The sequence below is a fragment of the Erithacus rubecula genome (genome assembly GCF_903797595.1).
Source record: "Erithacus rubecula genome assembly, chromosome: 9".
Taxonomy (NCBI): domain Eukaryota; kingdom Metazoa; phylum Chordata; class Aves; order Passeriformes; family Muscicapidae; genus Erithacus; species Erithacus rubecula.
In genome coordinates this window covers 34847440-34861490 of record NC_136660.1, presented here as the reverse complement: position 1 = coordinate 34861490, position 14051 = coordinate 34847440, and the positions used below count along the sequence as shown (strand labels likewise).

General features: G+C 36.0%; 1 protein-coding gene across 1 annotated transcript in view; it reads left to right on the top strand.

Moving 5' to 3' along the window:
- Positions 1–14051, top strand: part of CFAP46 (cilia and flagella associated protein 46) — a 60323-nt gene that overhangs the window by 15455 nt on the left and 30817 nt on the right. The window contains exons 13-23 of the mRNA XM_079313102.1: positions 433–553; positions 1410–1533; positions 2421–2551; positions 3393–3538; positions 4065–4198; positions 5740–5952; positions 7275–7485; positions 7819–7971; positions 8663–8770; positions 10372–10553; positions 12853–12984. Of these exons, the coding sequence (XP_079169228.1) occupies positions 433–553; positions 1410–1533; positions 2421–2551; positions 3393–3538; positions 4065–4198; positions 5740–5952; positions 7275–7485; positions 7819–7971; positions 8663–8770; positions 10372–10553; positions 12853–12984 (1655 nt within the window). The remainder of the gene's footprint in view (positions 1–432; positions 554–1409; positions 1534–2420; positions 2552–3392; positions 3539–4064; positions 4199–5739; positions 5953–7274; positions 7486–7818; positions 7972–8662; positions 8771–10371; positions 10554–12852; positions 12985–14051) is intronic.

Sequence of the window (14051 nt, the reverse complement as noted above, 5' to 3'; positions counted from 1 at the left end):
CCTCTGATTTTGGCTAGTTCTTAGCAGACCAGGATTATTTGTTTTATATTTTATAGCAATTCCTAGTAACTGCACACTGGACATCTTACTGTTGGTTGTAAATAAATTCTGTTCTTTGTTTGAGAAAGTACAACATAATGCCAGGTTATATACTGAGGAATATACTGTAAAGATTCATGAGGAGCATGAACAGTACTTCGTATTAAATTATCTGTGGTGTAATCATGTGAATGTCAACAGCAGTTCCACAGTCATTTTCAATGGCAATAATACTGTAGAATGATGTGTAAGATATCTAAAGATACATGGTTCCTATGGGTATTTTTTTGGTAGTACCAAGTTATATGATGCGCATTCTGTTATGTTTGGTAAATAAGAGCTAGTTGTAATATAAAATGAACCCTATAACAATGAGTTCTTTTCTTTATGTAGGCTAAAAGGGGAAAACAAAAGGATAATGCAAGGAAAAACAGATCCCTTCTGATAAATGCAGGTCTTGCATTAGCTCCTGACACATTTCAAATAGTTCTTGACAGTGAAAATGAAGTTAAAGGTAAAGTATGCATGTGTGACTGAAAGTTCCTACATTTTGCTTTGCACACTCTTAAAGGCTGGACATATCATCTAGTGGCAACATATAGGGAATATTGCAGTGCAGATGAAGTAAAATTCTGCGCAATTCTGTGGCAGACTTCTACCATTTTCATTAGGGATCTAAAAGTTGTATGGTGACACTGGAAAAGGTCTTGATTTCCCCTCCAAATTCCCCTGAATCTTACTATTGTTCTGTAGGGTGCTTTAAGTAGTTCTGTTTTAACTATGTGCAAGTCCTGAATGTTTTTAACCAAGGTCATTTTTAAGTGCTCTTTTCAGAAATTTCACCCAATAATACCCCATGTTAATTGCATTAGGTATTCTTTCTTTATTGTAATTGTCTTTCTCTTCTAAGATCTTGCTTTTGAGAGCTCTAGTTTTGCACAGAGATTTAGGTGTGAATTCATTATTTACTTTCTAAAACATGGAACATAAATGGACACATTTGTTATGCCCCAAATAGCTTCAGTTTGTGATTATACAGCCTCTGGTTGAGGAAAAGCGGACAGGGCACAGACTTCCCAGATTGCTTAAACTGTTTTGTGTTATCTTGGCAATGAAACAAGTGTGTATGTGGCTAATTTTATTAACTGTGACTAGAGCCAGCATACTCCTGCAGTAGAGATTATAGATGCTGGTGGAATATGGTTTTTTTCATGTTGGTTGGGTAGTTTGGGGAAAGCTTCAGGAAATAAGAACAGGGCTGGATTTTGAGTGCTTCAGCAAGGAATTATGAATCTAATTGCTTGCCATTCATATGGGTTTTAAAATTTCTAATATGTAAAAACTTACCTTATTTTTATTTCTTTATCAAGTTTACTCAGGTAAAAGTAGTAGTCAAATAAGCTACCTCTGTGCAAAAGCCCAACATCATACTAAAAGTGTGGAGAAAGTTGATGAACATTTGAAACACTTAAGAAATGGAAATGACAGAGAAAGGTAATTGCTACAGACCAGAAGTGTCTCTTTCATCTTCTGTAGAAGTCTCTAAGATGAAAGGTTCTGTCTCAGAGGTTTTTAGTGGATGGTGCCTTGTAAGAAGCTGAATACTTCAGGGTCTGGCAACATATTGAAGCATGTGTATGATTTCTTGTCCAAAAAGCTCTCTTACATTTCCATGCTATGCAGAATATTACTCTTTCCCTGCTTCGAATCTGCTCTCTCACATGCACACTTAAACTCACCTGTTCTATTGATATGAGCTCAGCATACAGAGGGATGTGTGGATTAAGGCTTGTGCTTGATGTAGAATTGAAACTTGCAAGTGTCTTTTTAGGTCCTTATGCCACATAATGTGCTGCAAATTTTTTGGTAAAAAAACTAAGTAATTCATTCCGAGAGTCAGAAATATTAATCTGCAGATAAATTATTTAATTTTGACAATTTATATATCATTTTGTCATTCTCTAATAGGATGTGTCTACTTTTTTTCTGCACTAAAATTCCTTTTCTAAAATTTAAAGGCAGTTGTTTCCTAAAAGATTCTAAATCCAGACTTGTTTTCAAGACTTATTTTTAAATTCCCAACATTAGTTTTGAGATTTTTACTTCACTTTGTGAGATAGAAAATGAGGGTTGTCACACATGTTTGAAAATTTCTTGGATGTTATAATTACCATCCAAGGCAAGAATTTTGTCTATTGATATGCTGAGGAGATTATTTTTAATTGATAAAATAATAGTGCTAAGTCTTCCATTAATTTTGATTAAATGTAATTTTTTTTCCTGATGGCGATCATTATTGACATGATTGTTTTTGTCAATTCTGAACTGTAGGATCTAATCCTGCTTATTAACTAATTTTATTTATGCTTTTTCTTTGGTAGAATTATACTTTGGGCAGATTTGGCAAAAGCTGCATGTAAACAGGAAGTGTGGGATGTTTGTCGAGCAGCATGCAGATTTTGCCTCTTGTATGATGATATTTTCTTTAGGGAGGCAAGAAAGCATAAAAAAAGTAAGTGACAAATTATTTTCAAAGTTTTAAGGAACTTTTTCATAATTTATTAAAGTTGCTAAAAGGAGTCAGACAATATTGTTTTCTTTCCTCCCATTCCCAAAGTTCCCTGAGTTTCTTTTCTGGCACTCCCATGTTGGCATACATGGAATATTCTTTCTACTTCCAAGTCTAGAAATCGGTCATTACATTTTTTTTGTATAAGCCGTACTCTGCCATCAGAAGTGTTTCACTTCTTTCCAAACAAAAGAAGGGAAAAATAAATACACTTAGCAAAAACTGAGGACAACCACACACCAGAAGCATGGTAAATAGAAACTGGTGTGTTCTTGCAAACTTTTGTTTATATTAAAATAACCGTAGACTTTTCTCTTCGTTATTAAACCAAAGAAAAAGAATGCTATTTTTCCTCTTTACTGATGTGTGCATTACCAGAAAGTCAATCCAGTCCATAATTCAAATGCACAAAAGCTTTAGCCTCTACATAATTCAGTTCTATGGTCCACTTCCATTAATGCAATAAAATTGAACTAGAGGCCATGGAGTCTATTCACACTGAAATTTCAGTATGCATATTATGACTGGGGTAAGTTACTTGCTGCAAATATTGAAGGTAATGCACAAATGCAGCAAAATAACAGGGAATAAATGCCTCAGGACTGCTTGAGAACAGGTTTTGAGTGCAATAAATGGTACTAATAAAAAATAATTTGCTTGAAATAGTTAAAAATCTTTTCTTGCTAACTATTCCTTGTGAATTTAAGAATATGTAGGGGTTCATAAATTGAAAAATGCAGATGATGATTTACATGGAAATAATAATGAGTTTATTTATTTTTAGCACGGAAGAATAAAGCTAATGCAACCATGATGGTTGGTGGTCAAGGTGACAGCTCATCAGGAGAATCATTGCTGCCTGCTAAATCCTTCTCTTTTGAAGCAGATTTACTCAGAATACTAGCAGAAATAAGATTTATTAATGCAGAGGTAAATAAATTACACGATGGTCATTCATATTTGCTTAGTTTTGTTTTATATAAAAATCTTGAAGCACTGGAAATTTGAGTTTAGTTATTTTCTGTCTCCCTGCAAAGTAAAGGAAGAAGTGGTTTCATGAAGCAACCTTATCAAAATACTGTATGAAAGTAACTGTAGCAATAGTTTTACTTCAGGTGCTGATCACACTTCTTTAAAAAACAATTCCACTGTAAAATTTTGACATCTGACATTACATTTCTGGATCCTCAAAGTTCCAGAATAATTTTAAAAGTTACATGTATAAACAGTGGGTTTTTCTCCCTGTAAGTATTTAGTAAAGGTAACCGTAGACAGTTTTAACCTTATGAAGTACTAAGCCTGTATACTTTGTACATATACTTGTCCATGCCTGTGCAACAATTGAAAAACATTTTGCATTTTTTAATTTTTGAAGAGGTAATGGCAGTAATATGAAGTTTAGTCCATTTTTACAATGGTAACTGGGTAGACAGTTTATTTCTCTGTGTCTTTTCAGGCAACTGTTCATTTATTAGGATTGCAGGGAATCAAACTGAATGATCATGCTGTACCTCCAGAGGCTACATACCAGTGTCACCCAGGAAGTGTTTCCTATCTTCCTGAAAGTGATTCAGAATGGAAAACATACAGGTGCTTTTTTGTAATATATATCAAGACCAAGGACTCTTAACAGCATTATTATCAGACACCAATGATAATTGCAAAAAATACTTCTCCTTAGTAAAATTGTCAACAGATTCTTCATTTTTGTAGGTAGTCATGGGAAATGGGAAAAGGATCTAAAAATAGTTTGAAATATTTTTTCTTAGGTTTCCTTTCACTTTGGAGTGTGGATTTTATTTTTTGTTTAACATTTATTTCTCTGGAACTGGAAGCTAGTATTGCAAGCTGAAAACCAAATAAGTCATTGTATATTGACACTTAGATGATTAAATTCTGTATTTAAAAATATGTTCCCCCAAATAAAAAAACTCTTTTTGTCTTGTTTTATGGCTCCTATATGTAAAATGATTTTGTAGTACTGAATGCATGCGATGAATTACTCCAGGGTGCAAATCTAGTGTGTTCCATCCAACCAACTGAAATGAGTTTGGGAGAGTAGAATAAAGCAAATGTTGTTTTTTACTGGTCTCACATGATTATTTCTTGCAAAGGAGAAGGAGGGAAGAGAGATTTCTGAAGGTGATGTTTGCACTCTCTGCTGTTGACATTCATGGTAATGCCAGCCTGACTGTCACTGTGGTCATGTCCTGAGAGAGCACGATGGCAGAGCTATGTCCCTAGGTCTGTTCATTAAGTCTGAAAGTGAAGTAAAGTTTCTCACACTGTCTGCTTGCAAATGTGCAGTAGAACAGGAAAAATTATAAACTGATCAGAGCCAAGGGGCAAAGAAGATAAGAATTCTCTTCCAAAATTTTCTACTAGCTATTTTTGAATTTAACTAATTAGATTAAAAACCCATAGATAAAAAAGGACTTTGGTCTCGTACTGTGTCCTGTACCATTGTTAACATAGTAATACCCAGTGTCATTTTGTGCTTTTGACTTTCTGACTTTGTAACCATGGCAATTCTGTATGATCATTCAAGACTGCATTTTTAGAATTGTTTTTTCTAAGTAACACAGAAGTAGTACATTTCGATAATAAAGAAAGAAAATAAATTCATTGAAAGACAATTGTCACATAGACTGAAATAAATGGTATACTATTTTAAATGATTAAAGCATTTTAGAGCACCTGGAAATGTCTTTGAGTACAAGTTTTGAGTAAAAAAGACACATCCTTAACTCTCACATGGCATACCTCACTTATATTGATATTCAGGTAGAGCCTTGACACAGTTCTTTAATGATTTCTGGCACTGATGGGTGGATTCACACAAGCATTTTAAAAACCTGGACATGTGGATGAAACATGAACCATAGACACTATTTTTTAAGCTAATAGCCTTGAATTCCAGAGACTACTCATTTTATGTTGATACTACTTCCTCTTCTGAACCATCTTCTCATCAAAGTAAAATATAAGTCAGTGGATGAGAACTTCTGAAAGTAATGAAATTTTTGTTCCTGTTGTTGGTTGAGATGTAGTACTGTATATTTAATCTTATGATAGAATTCCTTCCAGTGTTGAAGTTTTGGAAAAACAGCTTCTTTATTCTAATTTTATAGTTTATGGATAGACAACTTATCTTGGTATGCTATGGAAAACTTCCAACGTGCAGCTGAAATAGGAGAAGAATTAAATGAAGCCTGGATTGTTCACAATGCTGTGGTGTATATCTTAAATTATAACAGACATCTGATTACTTCAGGAAGACAGAGGGACATTATCGAGTATCTCCAGACTCTTCTTGGAGCCATCAAGACTGTTGGGCACAATGGGTAAATTTAGATGTTTGGATATGAACATATTTTTTTTCTAAAACATAGAAAATATTATTGCAAACACTGAAAGCCACTTTGTGCTGTGAAATGTTTATTGCTGGCTCTCACTGGTAGTGCAAGAGCCTTGGTGTATATACACAGCAGCTCAGGAGGTAAATGGTTAAAATTAAATGATAATCCTTTCTGTTTGTTATTTGTTATTGTACTGTTAGCCATGTTCAGTGTAAGCCAACTTTAGACCAATAATTATTACTTTCTCTTCAGTGTGGAATAGCAACATGTGCATGAGAAATAGCATTTTGTTAAGTTAGAAAATTGGGAAAATTCTCTTAGACTCTGAATTTGCGCAACAGCTCAAAATGCATTTGCTTGCTGTCAGCTCTCTGAACTTGAATTACTTTGTAAATATCGTTGATTGCAAATATTTCTAACTAGTGTAAGGTGATTACTCTCGGTTCTGAATTAAGAGAAAATAGAAAACAAAATAAATAAAGAGAATGTATTCATTAGTTCCATGAAAATGGGAACACAGATTGCACAGTGGTTTAGAGAAATCCTGTTCTGCAGTAAAGGCAATGGAGAATGATTGACCATTGTGGAGTAGATACTGTAGTTAAAAGTCTGACTATGGGACAAATTCCCAGATATTTTGGAACTTCGTTGACAGTGACCTCATCACTAGGTAGAGTAAGGACCAGCAGCAAAGAAGTCTCTTTTAACAGTACTGGGAATAAAATCTAAATTTCAGTTTGTGCAGAAATGAAGACTGTAATATATTCTTATTAATTTTGATACTTAGATCAGTATGTACTAGCAATAATCTCTTAGATGTAATTAGGATCATGGTTTCTCAAAAAAAAAAAAAAAAGAAAAAAAAAAGAAGAAAAATCTCAGCCTCTCAGCTTGACAGTGGGTTGGTATGATTACCACAAAAAATGTGAATGGCATGGTTTATGAAAATTTTTTAGAAAATAGTTTCTCTTTTCATATATACCCATCAATAAAAAGTTGTTTTAAATGTTGGTCTGGCATATGTATTTTTTTCCCATATGATGAAAGGGAAGCTTCAGTTACAGAATGAGTGAGAAAAATTGATGTTAGCTGAAAATTGATTCTAGGTTTTGTGGTTTCAATCATTGAACTGCTTTACCAATGGGCAGACTTTTATATTTCTTTTGTACTATCTGTAATTTTGCTTTCTAAGAAAAAAACCTAGATTTTTAAGTAATGCTTACTTCTTGAAATCAATAACTTTATTCCTGCCTTTTTTTTTTTTATCCAATGCAGTATGCACTTCTGATTTTTATTTTCCTCTACAGAAGTACTGAAATTTTACTGATGTTATGTAATGCTTTGGCTCGAGGCCTAATTATTTCTTGGATTCCAAAGCCAAAACCTGCTGAGAACACAGAAGATACAGCAATAGAGTGTAGCAGAAAAACTGCAGCAAAGAAACAGGAAAAAGCAAATATCATCCAGTCTTTTTCAGTAGATCCTAGTGGACTTCCTGACATCAAAGCTGCCTTAGAGGTACAAACCCCTGATTTTTTGTAATCCCTTTCATTCTGGTGTCATTTATTACAATTCCTATAAATTTTATAGTAAAAATTTGTTGGGGAAAAAAAAAAAAAAGTTACCTCCTTTTACAGTTTCTGCCACCACAGATCCTCTCCAGATGCCCACTGGAGCTCATTCCCAGCTTGGGGCTGAGGACAGCCTCTGGTTGTCTTAAAGGAGATTTTGTTAGCCTTAGAGATGCATGTGCAATAATTTAAAAATAACTCATGGATAGCATGTTCCATGCAAGAAACTTTCCACATTCTTCTGTGTTTCACATTTATTTTTTCTCTTCTTGGTGTTCAGATTTGTGAATTTGCCCTAAATGCAATGACTGGAGCCATACCTAAGGAAAAAGTCTCTATTGCTGCACAGCAACAGATCATTGCTACCTGGGTAAAAGCAAAGCAGTTAAATCAGCAGCAGATCAGACATCAACTTGGGACTCAGGAGGAGGAGGTATGACTGCCCTGAAATCACTGAAATTCTGTATAACGCTGGAACTTTACAAAGAAAAGTTAAACTTATAAATTCATTTAATAATACCTAAAGTTATCAAGGTATATTTTCTTCAGTATATTTGATCAGAATGTAAAAACAAATTTTGGCTGTCATTCCTTATGGAACATAGCAAATTTTTCACATTGTGTATAGCTGCCATGGAGATGTTTGTCATATGATGATTTTTGAGCAAAATTGATTTTGAATTAACAAATGCAAAATAATAAAATGGCTGCATTAAAAGTGTCAAGAAAAATCAGCTATATTTATGTCAACATTTACTATGGCCTCATTATATATAGATTATAGACCTAGTAAGCTTCAAAGAAAAATTTAATTCTTATATTTTTATTTTATAGTGTCTGTAAAACTGGAAACCCTCAGTGGCATATGAAATTTGCCTTCATTGTATTGTTGATGTGGGCTTTTAGTGTTGAAACTGTAGTAGTGGAGTTCACAGTGTTGATTTAAAATATATAAATACAAAAAACTGACCATTTTAAGGACACAGTAGAGAGCAGGAATTGCTAAGAGCAAACTGAGGTTTTCAAACATTATTATTATTATTTTTCAATTAATGTCCTTAATAATATTAACTTGCAAAAAAACCTCAAAAACCTCTAAATGTCTATTTTTAATTTCTGCTTAGAATAATGATGAAGCACAAAATCCTCTGGCAAGAATTCTTGTTGGTCTGGAAATATACTCATGTAATGGCTTGGGTCTCATGGATTTCACTGTTCCTAGCTTATCTCAGGTATTTTTTTTTATAAGCTCTTGAGTTTTATGAAATTGCATACTCTGAATTTGATTTCAGATTCAAATTTTAAATGGAGTTTAAATTATTTTTGAAACTTTTATTGTACTATTATTTTCTTTAACCAAGGGATTAATTATTTATGACAAGAAGGAGATTTTTGTGACAGAATAATTTTATTTATCTGAAGACCAGATAGAATTAAAATATAAATATTGGGTTTGTGTTTGTCTTGCTCTACTGAAACTGATTGTTTCAGTAACCATCAGATGAGCATAATGGGTTCAGATGAATTCTGTACAGAACCATACTTCTAACCTTTCATTTTTCTTCTGGAGCAAACTTAATATAAAATAAAATAATAAAAGCATAAAGTTGTTTAGGTTAGAAAAGCTCTCCAAGATTGTAGAGCCCAGCTGTTCGCCCAGCACTGCCAAGGCCACGAAATGCCACATCCACATGACTTCTGCATCCCTCCAGGGATGGGGCCTCCAACCCTGCTCTGGGCAGCTGTGCTACAGCTGGAGAGCCCTTTCAGGGAAAGAATTTTCCCTAAATCCAACCTAAAGCTCACCTGGTGTGACTTGAGGCTGTTCCACTTGTCCTGTCACTTGCTACCTGGGAAAAGAGACTGACCCCTCCCTGGCTCCAGCCTCATTTCACCTAGTTATACAGAGGTCTGGGATTGTATTAGAAGCATTCAATATTTTAACAGAAAACTTCACATTATAATGAATTTACTTTAGACAGTTGCAAGGTAGAGCACAACTTCACTTGGCTACTATTGATTGACTATGTGGAACCAAACAAGTAGGTTGCCAGGACAACCACACAACTACTGGTGACAACTAGGATTTGGGTCCTTATAAATATAGAGGTATCTAATTCTAGTTGGTCTACAGATTTATGTCAAATATTACGAGTTAACTTTAGCTATACTTCACCAGCACTGTTTTATATAGCAGTGTTGTAGTATCTTCATTTGGACCAGTTCATTGACAATCACTACTGTCCTAGAAAGGTGGAACTTTGACATGTACAAAAGAAATTGAATGGAAATGTGTAGATCCTATTGTGAAACTATCTGTAACTATCTATATCTGCATATATGTTTAGGTTGGAAAAGACCTCTAAGATTATGGCACCCAAGTTCTCCAAGCTGCCACATATATAACAGCATACATAGCAACTACTTACTACAATTACTCTTTTTGCAAAACCAATTCTATGTCCCATTCTTACTTTTGGCTTAATTAAAATGGGCTCTGAATTTTGGAAGTTCTATTCCACTGGTTTTTGAAAGATGGCAGAGGACATAGAATAATAGATACTTCTGGCCAAAAGGCATCCACAATTACAGCTGGATTTGCACACATTTTGGTAATACTTACTACATGGTGGATGAGGCCTCTCTCTTGTATATTTGGTTGTACTTGTAGCTCTTTCATTTTCTGGATGGCTTTATCACATGCTTGTTCTACGCCCAGGTGGGTTTTAAAGAAGATACAGCTGTAGGCATGTAATTGCTGTAAAAAAAGCATATAAAAACCTGGAAATCAAACTTTTAATTTTTTTTTTTTTTTTTTTTTTTTAAATCCTAGTTAGTGAATTTGGTTTTAGAATGCAGTTGGTCAGATTCCTTAGTGGAACTGCAGACACTGACACGACTTACATATTTTGCATATATATCACAAGACCATGAAAGAGTGATGACTTGTTCCAAAAGGATCTTGGACTCAGATAAGAATTTTGTCCACAATAGAAATATTAAGAAACATGGCATGTAAGTACATAGAATTTTGTATGGTATTGTATGATATGGTATTGCACTTGAACTAATGTTTTGAAGAAAGAGGGCAAATGTGTTTGGTCACATAATCAAAAATGGAAGAATCTTTTTTCCCAAAAAATGGTGCATTTAGAGATGAAAATGAAAGTTAAAGGCAGTGAGAGATCCAGATTGTGGCTCTGGACCCTGTTCAGAAAGACAGATGAAGCTTGCCATCCAAGTGAGCCAGAAGCTTGTACATCTCTGTTTGTGTGTCTTCCCAGGAGCACTGCTGCTCTGAAATGATCCCTGGCAATCATAGTATTTTGACACTTTTATAATTTCTAAGCAGAAAATCTGATTCTACTTCTTTTGCGTTTTGATGCAAATTGTTTTCAGTGTTCATCTGGCTCTAACACACATAATTCACAGGCCAGGTTGGAGCTGGGGGATGATGAAAGATGTGAGCAGCTCCTGTGCTCAGGCTCTGCTGTCAGGTAGTCTGACAGCACTGCACTGCCACCTGTGCATATGGGTGCAGTAGGAATGTAACAATTCCTTTGAAAGCCTAGCATCTTACTTAACTGATACTTTGAAATCTGGCTAAAAAAAAAAAAAAGTTTATGCACTTCAAGCCCTCTATTGCCCTCTATTTTTCAAAACAATTCCCTCCGAAAGCAGAACTTAATTTTATCTGAAAATAGCAGTTTAATAGTTTAATAGCAGGTATTTTTGAAAGTAGGAAGTTTGAAATAAACATGTAGATTTCAGATGCAATATAGTGTACATGTTTTTTCTCTGCAAAATAATTCAACTTATAAAAACACTATTCCGTTTCTTGAATCTTGTAGTTGTTTTGTACATGGGTTTAAAAACATATAAAACCAAGTAAGTTATCTTAATATTAAATAGATAGTTTCAGAACTTCATAGAAATTTAGAGACTACTTGCTGACATCTAGCAACTTGCAAAATCATGAAAGATAAAATGTTGGATTGTGCAGCCATGAGCTGCCGATGCTGTTTCCAGGGAATGCAGGGCAGGATTTCCCGGGAATGCAGGACAGGATTCCCCGGGAAAGCAAAGCAGGATTCCAGGGAATGCCGGGCGGGATTCCCCGGGAAAGCAAAGCAGGATTCCAGGGAATGCAGAGCAGGATCCCCCGGGAAAGCAAAACAGGATTCCAGGGAATGCAGAGCAGGATTCCCCGGGAAAGCAAAGCAGGATTCCAGGGAATACCGGGCGGGATTCCCGGGTAATGCAGAGCAGGATTCTCAGGTAATGCAAAGCAGGATTCCCCGGGAATGCAGGGCGGGATTCCAGGGATGCAGAGCAGGATTCCAGGGAATGCCGGGTGGGATTCCCGGGTAATGCCGGGCGGGATTCCAGGGAATGCCGGGCGGGATTCCCGGGTAATGCCGGGCGGGATTCCAGGGAATGCAGAGCAGGATTCCAGGGAATGCCGGGCGGGATTCCCGGGTAATGCAGAGCAGGATTCCAGGGAATGCAGAGCAGGATTCCAGGGAATGCCGGGCGGGATTCCCGGGTAATGCAGAGCAGGATTCCAGGGAATGCTCGGCGGGGCCGGGGCCGGCGCGCTGCTGCCGCGGGCAGTGCTGCCCTCTGCTGGCCGCGGGCCGCGCTGCACCGGCCCCGGCCCCGCTGGTAACGCAGACACCGAGAGCTCCTGCAGTCTGGGATTACTCTTTTCATTCTCAGTTCTGTTAATCAATGGTATTAACCAATGCGATATACTTGTTTGTGTATTAATTTATTAACCGATTAACTCTGGGATTGAAATCTACATTGTTTTCTTCTACATGTGTTAGAGTAGGATCCATATCGATTTCTCAAGGGCCCTGGACATACTTTACCAGACACAAAAGTAACAAATTCCAAAAGAAAGTGCCAAAAGTAGTCTGATTTTCCTGATTTCTGGTTTTAATTTTAATTTCTTGGTGTATTAGTTCGACTTGGGCCTAATTCTTATTTTTAATGTACAATAGTGAAAAATAGGGAGAAAATTACAAACCTATGTTGATTCCTTGCTAAAAATTGATAATAAGTTTTCTAAAATATTATTTCACAGCTATTTTCATTAGAGGTGGGAAAAAGACATTTCAGTCTACCTTTTCACAAAATACTCAGTTTTTTAAATGCTTTTCAATTTTAAAAGAAAACTCAGTAGAAGGATTTGTAACTTCCAAAGCAAGGGACATGTATATAGTAGCAACTTGAATATATCTTTAATAGGAATTGGTATGATCTTCACCCATAAGACTTAGCACTTCTTGAAGTATTTGCCTTTATGCAGGCTTGGTAACAGGGTGAGACAAGAAATGTTAAGCATTGCAGCCTGTATACAAGGAAAGAGCATAATGGAAAACTTGTCTGGAAGAAAAGATCTGCGTGTAGCAGCATCAAAAACCTTTGTTCAGAGTGCCAGGTATGTTTTATGTTGAGAGAAAACTATTATCAAATAGATCTAAAGTTTACTTACAGTTTTGGGCATCATCATATTTTCTCCTAAGACTGATAAAAATTAACATAGTTGTGAGTTGAAATGTTTAACAAAGGATTTGACAGATTTTTGCACTTTAGTAAATTTATCAAGTGCTTTCCACATAGCTGACCTTGTAGTGTCATAGGATCATCCCATCCTCAGAAGGACTCTAGTTCAGACTCCTACCCAATGCAGGGCCAGTCCAGGCTTTATCCAGTCTGGCTGTGAAAACCTCAAGGAGTGGGGACACGCAGCCTGTGTGAGTCACCTGCTCCACTGGCTGGACCCAGGGGGACATTTCTGAACCTTTCTCATTATAACTTATGCCTGTTCTTGCTTGTTCTGCCATTCGCTGGGAAAAGCCTGACTGTTGCTTCTCAATAACTTTGTTAGGTTATTGAGAAACTTCTCCTTGTTAGGTCTCCCAAAGCCACCTCTTCAGCTAGAGCTCTTCTCAAGGCAAGCACAGTCCAGTCCCTGGGTCATCTCAGTGGCCCTTCACTGAGCTCCTTGTGGTTTCTCCATGTCTGCCATGTATTGGTGACCTAGAACTGGATGCAGCAGGCCAAACATGATCTGTGATCAGATTGACACTTCAAGAGGCTGCTTTTTTAAAAGCAGTAACACTGTTCTATTGATGATTACATTGCATCAGTCTAAATTTTTTCACTAAAATGCCAAGCTCTTTCTCACTCAGAATACACTGTGTTGTGTCACAATCTGCAGGATTACTAACTTTTATTAATTCGAAGTATCATTTGCATGAAATACGCTCAAAGCAATTTGAATGGAGCTAGAGGCATTTAGGACGTATTCATGTGTTATAGTGGTACTGTACTAAGGAAAATCCACAGTATGGTAATAATTACTGTGTTTTATTTTTTAATGTTTCTTTAAGATGAGATATTAACATAATAGGTAGCAAAAAAAAGTATATTATTCCAATGAGAACATCTGGAGGAGGTTTCTGCTATTTTTAATGAATGCTCTTGAGCTAAGATTATGCAGAA